Source organism: Sinocyclocheilus grahami, unplaced genomic scaffold (assembly GCF_001515645.1).
Source record: "Sinocyclocheilus grahami isolate Dianchi unplaced genomic scaffold, SAMN03320097.WGS_v1.1 scaffold526.1, whole genome shotgun sequence".
Taxonomy (NCBI): Eukaryota; Metazoa; Chordata; class Actinopteri; order Cypriniformes; family Cyprinidae; genus Sinocyclocheilus; species Sinocyclocheilus grahami.
This window is the reverse complement of record NW_015505705.1, coordinates 1,176,426-1,193,218: the sequence shown is the minus strand read 5'-3', so window position 1 is coordinate 1,193,218 and position 16,793 is coordinate 1,176,426. Positions and strand designations below refer to the sequence as shown.

The following is a 16,793-nucleotide window of genomic DNA, read 5'->3' as shown; positions in this document are numbered from 1 at the left end:
GCACCTTGAATAAATATATGGATTTTTTCATATTTCAAGTTAAAGTTGTAAGAGTAAGGCAGAAGTTCGGAACTGAAAATGACTAAAATATATGATGCATACTGATTTATACAACATATATACAACAGACCCACAAAATCGTACAAAATGTCTTCAATAAATAGTCATAGATCATAAACAGACACTAAATAAATGGATTGAAAACTTTTCAATATAAACTGTGAGTTAAATATTTCTTAATAATGACAGAAATGGATCACAACATCAAAAATTAACAACCAATGCTTATTGGAAATATGTGACTGCCTACATTTCTGCAAAAATGTACCTATACATAATACAGTTCACTGTAGTTTTCAGGTAAAATGGACACTAGAGACAGTAAAGCACCAACAACTTTCTTTCCCTTTCACACAAATTAATTATGGAGCAGATTACTGATGAATAAAGACTCATTTCTGCAAGGTTCCTTCCATATCCATAACACTATGTTATGACCTCAAAACACTTTTACCATAGTGCATGATTTGTAAACTAATACGTTTTAATGTTTGCATCACATAATTCGCTCCATTTAAATGGCTTCTCTGACATGGTAAACTTGCTCGGTAGCTCACCTGGTACAGCTGGTACATTTGCGATGTGGAGCACTCTGGTATGAGTCCTGTAAAACACAAGTCATGACACTCCACAAAAGAGCTCAAACCCTTGTTAAGCCTTGTAGCTAAAATGGCATGGTTGCTTCAGCAAATGTGTTTTTATCTTACATTCGCTTTTCTGTAGGGTTTAGTGTAGGTGGTACATAAATTTCAAACACAATGGTGCATTCACATTTTTGCGCCACTCACCCAACATTTCATTTCTGAATTGCTGCGTTACAAACAGCGTAAAAAAGCATTAGCATGTTCATGTTCAACTGTTTCAGAGAAAATTAAACACGCCAAACTGGGGTTTAAAATATAATTTTGCAGCTATGTTGTACCCACAGGAATGTTATTTTCATGGCGCTGTACTGTTTGATAAACCTGCATCTCCAATGCAGAAAAAAACTGAAATGGCTTATAGCGCTGCTTGTAGAGGTGTCATCTGAAAAGTTCAGTGAAATGTAACACATTTCAGGTTTTGCAGAAATTTAGGCAGTCACATATTTCCAATTTGCCTAGGTTGAAAATAAAACAAGCACCCTGAGTTGTGCATAATGGTTCTGTTGCATTAAAAAAATGTGTTCACAGTTCAAAGCATGTAAATTTGCTTCATGCATCCATAATGTTCCTCTCTGAACAGTGATTGGCTAAAAACAAAAGTCACTCATTGTTATTAATGGCCGGTGAGGGTTTGCTCCTCATCCCATCTGTGGCAGCCCTGGAGGTCTCAGTCACAAACCTCCGAGGAATCCACACCGACGTCATGATCCGCACGTACTCCTTTCGGAAATTCCGATTAAGGAGTCCGTAAATGATAGCATTGAGGCAACTGTTGAAATAGGCCATAAAGTAGCTGACCACAAAGAGCCACTCTGGAATATGTGGAGCCATGACCTCTGGGTCGATGGCCACAGCAAGACCGATTAGATTCAGCGGAGCCCAGCAGATTGCAAATAAAACGAACACCACGAACATGGTGACAAAGTTGCGCAGGTCGCTGGGTCTCACCCTTGAGCGTTCCTCGCTCTTCACCTTCCGCCTCACCTGTATCACCAGAACCCAAATCCTCAGGTAGCAGAAGGTCACCACCGCGATGGGCACCAGGAAGTGAACAACCACCACCACCACAGTGTAGGAGCTGCTAGCAGTCTGCGTGAAGGTGCAGGAGTAAACGCGGGGGTCGTAACTCAGCGAACCCACAAAGAAGTTGGGAAGAATGGCCAGCACAGTGAGTGCCCAGATCAGGGCCACTAACAGCAGCGTGTTACGGAAGCTGTAGAGACGTCCATAGGCAAAACTGTGACAGATGTAGCAGTAACGGTTGATGGCGATGCCAGTGATGTTGAAAACAGAGCCGATCACACTCAGGCCCATTAGGAATCCGCTGACTTTACACTGGGTTTCACCCAGAGACCAGCCGTCATGGAAGATTGCATACAACACCACCGGGTAGGGATAGAAAGTCACCACCAGGTCAGCAAAGGCCAAACTGACAACAAACACATTCCCTGTGCAAAACAGAGCAAGAGAAAGAGGGCTTGTAAATAATCTCATTTCTACTAGCACAGATTGATGCCTATATGATAGCACAGTTTGTTATGCCTACTGTGGCAAAATCGAAAAATGTATTACTTAGGTCTTCAACCCTGCTCCTGGTGCCCATCTGTTCTGCAAAGTTTATTTCGAACCTGCTTCAGCTCACTTGGCCTGTGATTTTTCAAGTGATCCCTGAAGTGCTTGATTAGCTGGTTCAGGTGTGTTTGATTAAGGTTGGAGCTAAACTCCACAGGACAGTGGGTTCCCAGGAGCAGGGTTAAAGGTTGTTTTATGCGAAATAAAATGTGTGTGTATATATATATATATATATTACACTGTGGCCACGACAAGATATATCAGTTTCAACTAAAATATAAAGAAGCACAACATTGTTTCACTGGAATAAAATACATTTTACAATATATTAAAATCAAAAACAGTTATTTTAAATTGTAATAATATTTCTCAGTATTACTATTTTACTATAATTTTCATTAAATTAATGCAGTTTTGGTAAGCATTAAAGGTTTCAAAACCACTAAAAAAACATAAAAAAATTTTGTTGAACGGTACTATACATTGACCCTACCCTTATTTTTAGTTTGTATGTTAAAATTTTCTGTTGTCACAAAAACTATTTCAGTTGTACATGAAAATCATTTTGGCATGTGTTTATGATTCTTGTAAGTACATTTATGTTGACTATGCCTTAAAAGCCCCTTTTCATAGTATACCTGTCACTTTTGATGCCCTCGCTTCCTGCCTCCTGCCTAAAGGTGAGTCATGAGACTCACCTTTAAAAGAATAATAAATGATTGTATAAAAGTCATGAGTGGTGAACAGCTTCAATGAGGCACACATTTTCCCCTCATCGCCTATAGCTTTTTAGACATCCAGACCATTTTAACATTCGTTCAGTGTCTTTCCCCCTCCCAGCCCTAAGACTCTGGATGAAACGTGAGGGCCATGAATGTAATGTTTAAAGTAAAGCAAAGCATTTCACATGGATTTTGCCAGATATCACCAACAGCAATGCATATACAAAGCTGTTTTTCCCCATCCTTTTCAGCAAATGCCTAAAAGTATTCCCGGCAACCCTCAGCATGACATTAGAGAGATCATAACCCAGTATTCGCTTCTGTTAATCATGGTGGCCTTTAAAAATGATCCAAAAACCTAAAAACTGTTTCAGCCTGCCGACATTGACTTGACTATTTTCAGCTATTCCCTTTTCTTAGCTTTATTCAGAGGATAAAGCTACAGTCTATGAAATGATAAACACAGTTATCCTAACCTACCTGAGCCCAACCTTTCTTCTCTGAGCTTTCTTCTCTTTTCTTTAGACTTTTATCCCCAGCCACTATAATTCAACCAGAGACGAAGCACATGCAAGGTCATATTGCTGCTCTGTAGACAAATATGTTGTGAAATAACGTACAATGTCAGCTGCTATAAATGGCATTTTTGTGTTCACATATGTGAAGAAACCAACCTGTGTGTAGCATGCATATTTTTTAAATCTCTAATTCTAGTTAATGTGTGAACTTCACTACATAATCCTCTTACAAAAGGTATTTTTTTAGTAAAGCCTTTGGTCATAGTAAAAGATCCTGTTTTCATTACAATTCAAATTTCTTTCTTTATTTTTTTTGCCTTTATATAGTGCATCTCTGCATATTTAAAGCATTATCAAGAGATAATTATGCAGAATACTGATGTGGTTTCAAACAAAGCTAAATACGAAAATGCTGACCACTGAGCAAGAACATTAATTACAGGTCTACGATAGTGTCACGAATCCGGTCCATGAACTTTCCTTTTCATTGACTCTCGCACCACACAAACTGTTGCATAGCACCCCGGACTACATTTCCCATCATGCATTACTGATTGCACTCAGCACGAATTGCACACACCTGTTTACACTGATTGCACCCAGCTGTTTCATATCACTCCCTCACTATATAACACTCACTCTTATCCCTTCCCTCTGCCGAGTATTGTTTCAGCGTTTATCACTCCCCTAGAGATAGCTACTTTACGGAGCCCTTGTCATTTTTCTAGCCTTAGCCCTAGTCATTAGCCTTAGCCCTAGTCGTTTGCCTTAGCCTTAGCCTTAGCCTTAGCCCTAGCCCTAGTCATTAGCCTTAGCCTTAGCCTTCCCGGTTTCTGATCTTCGCCTGGTTCCCTGGATTCACCCCTTTTGTCTTGCCCCTTTTGATTCTGTCTGCCGATCGTCGACCTGCGCTAGCCCTAGGACTATTCTTGTGTTTTGCCCACCATATACCTGTTTGCCCTCATCTGACCCAGGCCTGCTGTATGACCACGTCTCTGTCTTTATCAAATAAAGCTTGCACATGGATCCGCAAGTCTCACGTCTCGTCAGCCCCGTAACAGATAGTCAAGTCAAGTCAAGTCACCTTTATTTATATGGCGCTTTATACAATACAGATTGTCAAAGCAGCTTTACAGTGTTAACCAGGAAATATGTGTGCTGATAATGCAAGAGCACAATAGAAAACAGTCAGTTTATCCGTTAAAGTCAGTTCATTGTTGATTCAGTGATGTCATCGTCCAGCTCAGTTCAGTTCTCTTCCAATTGTGTCTGTGCAGTCAAGTCAACAAATACAACAATACAGCATAAAAATAATAAAATGAATGATAATATATTAATATGAACATAGCATTTTCTTTGCAAGCTCTAACTCACTCTGTCTTAAATATCAAAATATGACAACTAAGCTGACAATAAGAGCCTAATGAGTAATGAGCCTGTGTTTGATTAATGGTGTACTGTGTGTATGTGTGTGCATGACAGAGTGAGACACACAGCAATCTAGTCTGATGTGAATACATGCACGTGATGTGAATAAAGTCTAGGTGAAGTAAGAATAGAAAGAAAATCTAAACTGCCATTCAGCTGTGCTCATGCATTACCACATTCAAGATCATGCACCAGGGTTGCCACACCTTTTGACTAAAACATTTGCATGATTTTTCTATGATTTTGTCCATTTGTTATAGCTGATGAAAGCTTTTAGATTTGAGCATAACTAGAAAAATGGATGGAAACCTACATGATGGAGATTGTCTAAAATTTCCTGATAATTGCAGGTTTTACAGGACTATGGTAACTCAGACGCTGACATTAAAGGAATAATAGTTCACCCAAAATTGAAGATTTGCCTTAGGCCATCCAATATGTAATGAGTTTGTTTCTTCATCAGAACAGATTTCAAGAAATTTAGTATTATATCACTTGCTCACCAAGTGATACCCGCTGCAGTGAATGGGTGCCATCGGAATGAGAGATTAAACAGCTGATAAATACATCACAATAATCCACAACATGACTCCTATCCATAAATTAATGTACTGTGAAGTGAAAAGCTGCATGTTTGTAAGAAACAAATCTATCACTAAAGCATTTTAACTTTAACGTGTCACTTCTACTCAAAATACCAGTCCATCATCTGTAATAATGCTTCCTCCAGTGAAAAAGTCAATCTCCTGTTGTGCATATTTCTCTCCTAATTCAGATGATTTTTCACAGAAGAAAGCAGTATTATGTTAAAACTTTGGATTTGTTTATTACAAAAACACAGCTTTTCATTTCAAAGACAGTTAATTGATGAACTGGAGCTGTGTGGATTGCTTGTGGATTATTGTGATGTTTTTATCAGCGGTTTGGACTCCCATTCTATATGCACCCATTCACTGCAGAGGATCCATTGGTGAGCAAGTGATAAAAGAGACATATAAGATATAAGAAACAAACTCACCTTGGATGGCCTCTGTGTGAGTACATTTTAAGCAAACTTTAATTTTTAGGTGAACTATTCCTTTAACAGCATATGAATGTCACATAGCGATATGAAGAGGAAGAGTGAGAAAAGAAAGGCAAATAAGGACAAGAAGATGAAGGGAAAAGTCTAAGTTATTTCCTATTTAAAATAGTTACAGTGTAATAGAAAAACCTGACAGAGGAAGCTGGGGAAAGATTCTGGGGTGAGAACAGAAGGCAAGGGTTCTTATTCCATGTCTAAGGCTCATTATAAAAGCACCTGAACAGGTTCAGACAGGGTTACGAAACCCTCAGAGTACAGTATAAAATGATACGTGCATGCCATGCTCACCTGTCAAAGACTTTAAGTGCAAAAAAGAAGAGCTACAGCTGTAAGAGACACAGACACTTCTGCTTTAACATGCCCACAAGACAGGTGGCCTTTTTGCTTTTCCTTACAGATCTTGACAACTTTTGCAATTTTGTGAAGCCATGCCAAGCATGATAATACATCTTGACCCTGCATTTTCTAAGGATTTCTGAGGGCATCCTTCATTGTGTCCAGGCAGTGCATTCAGCAAGGTAAAGGATCTCTTGAGAATGAATGACCACAAAGATCAGCAGAATAAAAGTGAATGAGACTGAGTATGGTGCACTAGTGAGTCCTCTCATATAAATGGCTATTTGACCTTTTCTTTACAAGAAATTAAATCAATACTGTGATTAATTCACTGTATAAATAACTGTAGAGTTTTAATCAAAAACGTAATAATAAAACTGAACCTTGGGAAAATAAAAAAGGTCAGTATATATATCTACAGAATGTAGACAGAAAATGAAGCCAAATCATCAACTGAAATCCATGCAGTCCTTTCTGACTGATACATAGTAAGTCTTTAGACTTTAAGGGCCCTATTTTACCGATCTAAGCGCATGGTCTAAAGCGCACGGTGCAGGTGCACTCAGGGCATGTCCGAATCCACTTTTGCTAGTTTAATGACGGGGACATGTTCTAAACGGGTTGTCCCTATTCTCTTAATGAGTAATTGGTGTTTTTTGGGCGTAACGTGCAATAAACCAATCAGAGTCTCATCTCCCATCCCCTTTAAAAGCCAGTTGCGCTCGTGCCATGGCGGGTTCGCTATTTACATGGCGGAATGTAATTTTTCATTTTTAAAAATGTTTGTGCTGCTGCACGTCCCTGTGTGTGTAATAAGCAAAGTGTGCGTGCGTTGTGCACCCACCTACAGTATAGGCGCATATTACTAACTCTTAATGACCGCTCTTTAAATAACAAAGAAAAATATTGCGCCAGACTTTAGACCAGGTTTGAGTTGGTCTATGGTGCAGTCCATTTTCAGTTCCTCAAAATAACAAAGCGCCAACAATGCGCCTGAACACTTCTCTTTTTTAGACCGGCATGCCCATGGGTGCAAATGCATTTGCTATTTAAACAACGCGGCGCAGGACGGGAAAATGAGAACTGCATTGGGCTGAAACTAGCAAAAACACTTGCGCCGGGTGTATGATAGGGCTCCAAGTGTTTCACTGCACTGTCCATGGTACTGAAGCCAAACATGCTAAATACACACTAAAATTCTAAGTTTTGTCATGTTTTAACTTGTTTTAAATCTCTTATGCTCACCCAGGCTGCATTTATTTGATCAAAAATTCAATAAAATTTTAATATTGTGAAATATTATTAAAATTTACAATAACTGCTTTCTATTTTAATATATTTTAAAATGTAATTTATTCCCGTGATGACAAAGTAGATTTTTTTCAGCAGTCATTAGTCCACTCTTCAGTGTCACATGATCCCTCAGAAATCATTATAATATGCTGATTTGGTGCTCAAGAAAGGAATGACCAATCGGTAAGCCCTGTCCCCCTTAGTTACTGTTGCGAACTCGGACAAACAAACGGAGTTGCTAGCTGTCTTGTGTTGACAGCTGTCAGTGTGAAAACCTTGTCCCAAGATGTTTTTGATAAATTTTGGACAGAGAAGGACCACCATTCAAGTGGGACTTAAATATGCCATAGAGGGATATATAAAAATGTTAAAATAAATATTGTGCGTATTAATTTGGAAGCAAGGGTTTACGGATAACAACGCAAGCGGGAGAAGCCTCATGTTACATTTGTCAAGATTGCAGATGACAACATTCAGGATCGACACTATTCATGTACCGCAGGGTAAAGTTAAATTAATTTACATTTAATCAGTTTAATATGAAGAGGCACTGAAATGTAGACCTTTGTTTATGCGTTTTTTCTCACGTCATGTGTTACATGACGTGAGAACAGTTAGCTATTTAGGTTTGTACATTTGCATGGACTCACTAACTTTAACGTTAACTAGTTTTAGCCAGAGATACCTTGCTGAAGCACAAGATGACATTAACGTTCTGCTTGAGCAGATGAAAATAGTAACTTAATGAGAGTATGACAACCAGAAAATGAACGTTTTCATTTTCTTTGGGATTGGGGTTGAATGCATAGGGACATTTTGCTCTGTTTTGTTTGGGTTTAGGAAATGGAATAAAATAAATTCCATTGCCAATCCTCTCAGAATACCTGCAATCAGAAATCATTATAATATGCTGATTTGGTGCTCAAGAAAGGAATGACCAATCGGTAAGCCCTGTCCCCCTTAGTTACTGTTGCGAACTCGGACAAACAAACGGAGTTGCTAGCTGTCTTGTGTTGACAGCTGTCAGTGTGAAAACCTTGTCCCAAGATGTTTTTGATAAATTTTGGACAGAGAAGGACCACCATTCAAGTGGGACTTAAATATGCCATAGAGGGATATATAAAAATGTTAAAATAAATATTGTGGGTATTAATTTGGAAGCAAGGGTTTACGGATAACAACGCAAGCGGGAGAAGCCTCATGTTACATTTGTCAAGATTGCAGATGACAACATTCAGGATCGACACTATTCATGTACCGCAGGGTAAAGTTAAATTAATTTACATTTAATCAGTTTAATATGAAGAGGCACTGAAATGTAGACCTTTGTTTATGCGTTTTTTCTCACGTCATGTGTTACATGACGTGAGAACAGTTAGCTATTTAGGTTTGTACATTTGCATGGACTCACTAACTTTAACGTTAACTAGTTTTAGCCAGAGATACCTTGCTGAAGCACAAGATGACATTAACGTTCTGCTTGAGCAGATGAAAATAGTAACTTAATGAGAGTATGACAACCAGAAAATGAACGTTTTCATTTTCTTTGGGATTGGGGTTGAATGCATAGGGACATTTTGCTCTGTTTTGTTTGGGTTTAGGAAATGGAATAAAATAAATTCCATTGCCAATCCTCTCAGAATACCTGCAATCAGTGTTACAAGTACCCCAGGCACATCGTTTTTCCATTTTTGTATCATAAACACCATCAAACCAATGAAAGCTTTGGATCTTTCAATGTTTCTCTATGGCGCTGAAACCTAAAGATGTCAGAGTTCCGGTCCCCGTGCAGCTGATACTCAACTGCCATTGGCTCATCTGCGTTCGATGGGAGGGGCTTACCGATATGTCAATTCTTATTATTATTGATAATTTTGCAAGCAGCAGTGCTGCTTAATATTTTTGTGGAATGATATGCATTTTTTTCAGGATTCTTTGATTAATAAAAGAATATAACAGGATTTATTTGAAATAGAAATCTTTTGCAACCGTCTAAAAGTCTTTGCTGTGAATTTAATGCATCCTTGCTGAATAAATTTTTTAATTTCTTTAAAAATATATATTGTGCATTGACTTGTTTCATGTTCCTCTCATTAAAACCAAAAAGAAAATCCTAACTTTGAATGATTTTGCCCAAAATAAAAGTTCTTGGTCTTTCAGGGAGTGAAAGGTGATCCATGTGTAATTAGAGGACATTGAACTTCTGATGGAAGCTCTTGTTCTTGTTGCACGTGACTTATGGTTCACTTTAAGATTAATTCCACTTAAGTTCAAAAAGTATAATTACTAATGGAGGAGGATGACCTTGAGGAACTTCACATACAGCCTAATGTGCTCAATAGCACAGCATCTGCACTGTTACTCATAATTGATAAAAGCTGATACCACATGGAGACCCCTCTACTGCATATGATTAAGGATCAAGACTAATATATAATATATATATTGTCATGTGTCATATCATAAGTATGTGCAATACACTAAAAATAAAATAGATAAAAATAATTAAAAAATTAAAAAAGAAATAAAGATATATATATATACTGCATATCATTCATTTATTTTTAATTACAACATTGTTTCCATTTAGATGTTAGTGGGTGAGCTCTAGAAAAATTCAATACTGGTTCAGTGCAGTATGCAACAAGAATGATCTGCTTTATTACTCAAAGGTTACTTCTTGATTCAAGAGAGAAAAATGACCTGTCTTTGATCACAACCTTTTATCATTTCAAAGGTTTCTATCAGTGAGGAGCTTAGCATTAAAAGTGTAGTTTAAATGTTTAAAGTATAATCCTTGATCCTGAAAGGTTAAAGGACTTATCAATATTAACCCTGTTGCATACAGTATTATACTCACTCCAACAGTTAAATTTTTATACATATATTACAACATGCAGCAGGGTGAAGGACTTGGGTCAAGGCAAATTACTGAGGAACCGCTTTTCTGTTCCTTTGCAGTGATATATTCAGAAGGTCATTTCATACTAGGTAAAATATGTACAGTAAATCACATTATAAGGCTGTTACAACTTTTGGGATATGCACATGTTTTTGTTGTATTTTTACGGGTTGCAAATTGTGACAGGGGTCCAGTCCTTGGGGATATGAGAACTAGGAATGATGAAAAACTGGACTGAGGCCCAAATAGAGCAGCACCAAGGGCTAATCTTAATTGGTAGCTGGAAGCATGGACTCTCAGTAGCACCAAATGACAAGTACTACTATTGTGCCCTTGAGCTATGGCCACTGCCACTGCAGCTTCAAATAGCTGCCCTCACTTCCAAAGGATGTGAATGTCCTGTGATGCCATTACGACTTGATCATTATCATTATCATTATCATTATTTAATGACCAATTAATGAAATACATATATTGACATGAAATAACAGTACATATTAGTTGAGTTATTATTATTATTAACAACAACAACAACAATGTAATAATGATAATATTATATCAATAAAACAACAGAATAGTAGTTAAAATAATAATAATAATAATAATAATAAAACTAATATCTACTGTTATTTCATGTAAAATTATTTTAAATAATTGGTCATGAAATAAGCAGAATGATTTTCAGTAAGCCATTGATAAAAAAAAATAATAACAATTTCATGGAACTACTTAAACATGATCACTTTTTCTGGTTTACTTTACAATAACCATCTGACAGATTAATATTCATTAAATAACACATACACTTAAGATAAGTTCTATACAAACAGCTCCCGTCACATACAAAAGCTTGCCCTTTGTGTTCTGGAATTTGTTGTTTTCCTCTCGAAGTATAACTGCTGCATGAGTTTCACGTCATTCTGCCAATAAATTGAAAAAGACTATATCCCACCTTTCTGAAACCACACTGGCTTCCCTACAATCCACCCCGTGATCAGTCAGCCCACTCTGAACCTCAGCGTTCCTTCCAGCCAAACACCAAACACAAACACCAGCCAAATCATTCAGCCCTCTGAACAGCCACATACAAAAACGATATCCTCGTTGAAGGCCTCTGTCAAAATGTCAAACATGTTGAACTTTGAGTCCTTCAAAGTGAATCAGATGAATCATGGAGTAATGTAAATAAAATGTCTCAGATTGTGTTATGTAACAGCAGCATAAACGTCACAGAGGTTCAATACAGGCTGTGAAATCTTTGGTAGGATGATATACATTACATTACATTGATTTTTCTCTTTTTACTGAACAGTGTGGATTTTTTTTATGCTGATGTTGAAGTAAAGCTTTAAAGGGTTTAAAATGCTTGAGGCATGCAATCTTTGATCAGATCAAAATTGGGGTTCATGAAATTCAGATTGTGTGCCTCAGCCCACTATTCCCAAAGATCAAATGATTCAGTCCAGAGCTTTGCATTATTATCACTGGTTGTAGGGTGTAGAACGATGGATTTCATTAAACTAAAGTGATCAGATAATGCCTCAGTGTATGCATACATAAATGGATCTCAAAAATCTTGACACGCAGCACTTTTTTTTTTTTTTGGCTAGGTCTGGTTTGTGAAATCAGGAAAGATGGGTTTAAAGATCATGGTGATGCCTCAGCCTGCCTGTCCGGGATTTGCTGTTTTATCTTGTGCCAAGGAACAGTCAGCATGCAACATGTAAAAGAGAACATCTGCCTAGAGAGCAAAGTAAAGTTCGCAGAGCTACAAGACCCTTCACATTCAATTTAGTTCTGTGTAATTTAGCATGCTTTATTATGGGTGCATTTTTATGGCATTTCCACAAAAAATTATTTTGGTTGAAAGAGGCCGGGCGTAAAAAAAGTGGTTGCAGGACAACTGTTACTGTCACTGCAATTATCCAACTGCAAGACCTTTAGTTTAAAGTGTCTGCTGAAAGATACACCCTGAGACGACAACATTATGGTCCACTGAGAATTAAGGACACATCTGTTAAATTTGATGGAAACAGAAAGGGTGGACATATTTTTGTTTCATGCATTCAAATCCAAGCATCTTTCAAAAAGTTTAAAGGAGGCTGCCATCCTGAGAAAAGACAGGCAGAGATAAACAGTTACTGCTGTGAACCTATCATCAAGTAAACCTGAAAGCAAAGCCGAAACTCTGTTTCCTATTTGAACCCGTGGTACAGTGAAACAAGAACTGAATACAAACGGTTTGATAGAGATTTTCTTTTTCTACCTGTTTAATTTCAAATGCCTCCCTGGGCAATGACATTTGCTGGTACATCAGTGAGGGAAAGACTGGAGAGAAAAAAAAAGAAAAGTGAAAGAAGGAATAAAGGACACCAGCAAAGTTATATTACATTGGTGAATTCACTCGTGACAGGCTCCCCTGGTACCACTATACAGTAGCTCAACCGGGCTGAATGGATTGAAGAGAATTATGAGATATTCTAAACCTTTTGTCAAAACAAGTCAAATTTAATAAGGGAGATACAAGCACTCTTCACAGGGTGTAATAGAAAAAAATCACTTAACATTTACTGTGTCATTCATGTGATGAAGTACATTTTCATGTCCCCATTTTATACAGCAACATTCAAAAAGGTCAGTATGTTTTTTAAATATTTTTGAAAGACATCTCTTATGCTCACCAAGACTGCGTTTATTTGAACAAAAATACAAGCAATATCATGAAATATTACAATTTAAAATAACTGTTTTCTATCTTAAATGGGTCCTATTATGCTCTTTTACAAAGTCTTGGTTTTGTTTTGGGGGTGTACTACAACACGCTCTCATGCTTGGTGGTTCGAAAAATTTATTATTTTTTATGAACACAGTGAGGCTTTGAAAGCAACTAGTTAGTAGATTATTTTATCTGTTCAATGTGATGTTTAATGTCTGACAACCTGTGTAGTGCCATTTAGATGCTTGTTAAAGGGGTCCTATTATGCTCTTTTACAAAGTCTTGATTTTGTTTTGGGGGTGTACTAGAACATGCTCTCATGCTTGGTGGTTCGAAAATTTTTTCACATAATTTACATTATTAAAATGCCTTTCTCCCCAGCCTGGCACAAATGGCTCGATTAGTTCCCGGGTTTGATGAAGGCCCGCCTTCCGAAAAGTGTTGTGATTGCTTAGCTGTCCCAGTGCGTTGTGATTGGCGAACAGCTTAGACGGTGTTTCAGTACTGCCACGTCCCTTGCCAAAGCAGCAAGTTCCTTCTGCTCCGGTATAGTTAAGGATGGCATCAATATTGCCAGATCAATTTGAGCCAGATTCAGACCCCGAGAATATTGAACAAGAGGATCGTGCAGAACCTTTGAACGCACATATATTGCAAGACATATTAGAGTGGTAACGTTAGGGTTATTGTTGTTTTGTTTTCTTGGCCAAATCACGTTTTAGATACGATGTCAACAACGACTTATAAATAAGTGCATTTACTATGTACAGATAAGTGCAACGGTAATATGTGTATTATGTTTATTGTTCTTTAATCCTAACATTATAACATGATTTGCAGTGAAACTGTTAAAGAGTTGAATTTATTTATATCATAGTGTCATAATTGAAGTGTAAATTCTGCATAATACATCATTGTCCGGTATTGTACTGTAAGCAATTTATGAAAAAAACAGCATTTCTTCGACATGGCGTAAACTTGACGCTACAGCAGCTCTTCTTCTTCATCGTTTTCTCTGATGCACTAACTTTGCAGCAGCACTTCATCCTCATCGTTGTCTTGTCTGATGCACTCAATCAAGCATTCTAACCACGACCTTGCCCCTCCCCATCCCCCAACCATTCGAATTTCCATAGGCGGGAAATATTTTAATGATATTCTAATAGGCCACTTTGTGACATCACAATAGCCCTGAAAACAACGCTGTAGTCCAAACAAGCCGTTCGTTGTAGTTCTTGGAGTGGACTTTGAGATTTGTAACTTTGTAGATCTTTTTTATGCCCAAACATACACACTACACACTGACTAAAATTCAAAAAGTGAAAAAGCATAATAGGACCCCTTTGATATATTTAAAAATGTAATGTATTTCTGTTATGGTAAAGCTGAATTTTCAGCATTATTACTCCAGTCTTCAGTGTAACGTGATCCTTCAGAAATCATTCTAATATGCTGATTTGGTGCTCAAAAAACATTTCTTATTACCATCATCATCAATTCTAAAACAGGTGTGCTGCTTAATATTTTTGTGGAAGCTGTGATAAATTTTTTCAGTCAGTATACATTAATGAACATAAAGTTCAAAAGAGCAGCATTTATTTGAAGTAGAAATTTTTGGAAACATTAAAAATTAAGTTAAAGTTGTCCTTACAGAAAAAAATATTAACATCTAATAAAAATCTTACTGAACACAAACTGTTGAACAGTAGCATTTGACAAAATATAATGAATACAATATATCACTAATTTTTAAGATAAAAGATTATTTATCAAAATATTACATATTATAATATTAACTGAACATTTTTATGACTTTAAATCATTTCACTACTGTTGCTATGTCTGGGTTCTATTTGATTTTTGACATAAAGTCAATTCATTAACAAATATTCTATTTCTTCTTTATTGGCAATAAAGGGTATTTCTGCAAGTCTGGTATACTATTTTATAAACAATTTAAACTACAACTCAAGTATATTATTTTTTCCTGACTTTTAAAGCTCAAAAAGAACTGTCTAAAAGAAATGACTCTACTATTTTGAAAACAGTAGAACAGCAAGGTTGACTTCTTGCTCTCAAGAAAAATCTCAGAAAGCACAGCTAATCATCTGATACATGACGATCTTAAAGGCCTTGTGTTTAAAATCCTTGGTATTGACTTTCTTTCAAGTGCCTTAAAAACCATGTGTTGCTTGTCTCAGAGTAGACCTTAGCCACATTAAACTTTGATGCTTCCGGAAACAGTTTTACTGCCCTGTGAGGAGGGTCTCTAGGCACTAAATAACAGCAGGTGGGCTGTTCTCTCCCTCTCTGAACACTGTACACACAAACTTCAGCCTGCAATGTGCATTAAATCCACAGCTCTCTAGCTCAAACCCACTTCCTAACGGAATTGCCCAAGGGTCCTGTGTGACAGTTACATAAGTTTCTTCTAAATGATTACAAAGCATTCAAGACAGATATAGAAAGGATTTGGATTTGAATGACTGATCTATTGCTGTCCGTGGTGCTGAACTGGGTCAGACACATGCAATGGACTCACATTATCATCTTCATGCTCGTCTCTGAGGACACGGGATGTAGATTGTGCCAACTGCTGATGTTGCTGGTGGCAGTGTTTCTTTGAAGGGCTCTGTTCTTCCTTTATTTCCCGCTTCCTCTAAATGTCAGACAAACAAACACCCATCCGTTTTGCTATTGGTGTTAATTTCTTTGGTCCCTCTGCATGTGTCTGTTTGTGTGACATGCAGAGGTCTTTCTACACTGCAGGACATGAATACCCTGGCAGGTGGTGAGGAAAGCAGTTCACTTTCATGAGGCTCAAAAGCCGAGATGAGAAAAATCAACAAGGAATTCAAAATCATACACACTCACAGAGAGAGAGAGAGAGCGAAAGCAGATATACACCTTATATGGGAAGCACCACAGATGCTGAAAGGCTTTGACAACTCTGCGGATGGACACTGACCCGATTTAAGTTTAATCATGCATAGCCCTGAGGCCAACAGAAAAGCAAGAGTGCACAACATTCCCCTACAACACAAACAGAACAAGAATCAAACAGAATATTTAGAATAAACAGAATATAATCTAAAGATTTCTTAAAGTAATAGTTCATTCAAAAATGAAAAACGTCCACCTTTATATGTTGCATTATATGTTGTATTTATATGTTGTCATTAATTACTAGTAACATTACAGTTGAACCACTGATGTCACATGGACTATTTTATCGATGTCCTTACTACGTTTCAGTGCCATAAAACAGTCAGAAACAGTCAGAAATCTCTTATATTTCATCAAAAATACCTTAATTTGTGTTTCTGAAGATGAATGGAGGTCTTACGGGTTTGGAACAACATGAGGGTGAGTAATTAATGACAGAATTTTCATTTTTGGGTGAACTAACCCTTTAATGATGATAGTTTTCTATGAATATAAATCTGAACCTCAAAACTCTCACCTAATCTAAACCTACAGCTACTGCCATGCCAGTCAGTCATTTACTGATCACTAAT

At 37.3% G+C, this 16,793-nt stretch overlaps 1 protein-coding gene across 1 annotated transcript; it reads right to left on the bottom strand.

Annotated features, from left to right (window-relative positions):
* Positions 1–308: 308 nt before the first annotated feature.
* LOC107555144 (melatonin receptor type 1B-B) lies at positions 309–2,399 on the bottom strand. The gene is made up of 2 exons (XM_016237842.1): positions 2,277–2,399; positions 309–2,152 (listed from the first exon to the last, which is right to left on the bottom strand). Exons 1-2 carry the CDS (start codon positions 2,305–2,307, stop codon positions 1,305–1,307), a joined length of 879 nt encoding a protein of 292 aa, XP_016093328.1. The 5' UTR covers positions 2,308–2,399; the 3' UTR covers positions 309–1,304.
* Positions 2,400–16,793: the final 14,394 nt, after the last annotated feature.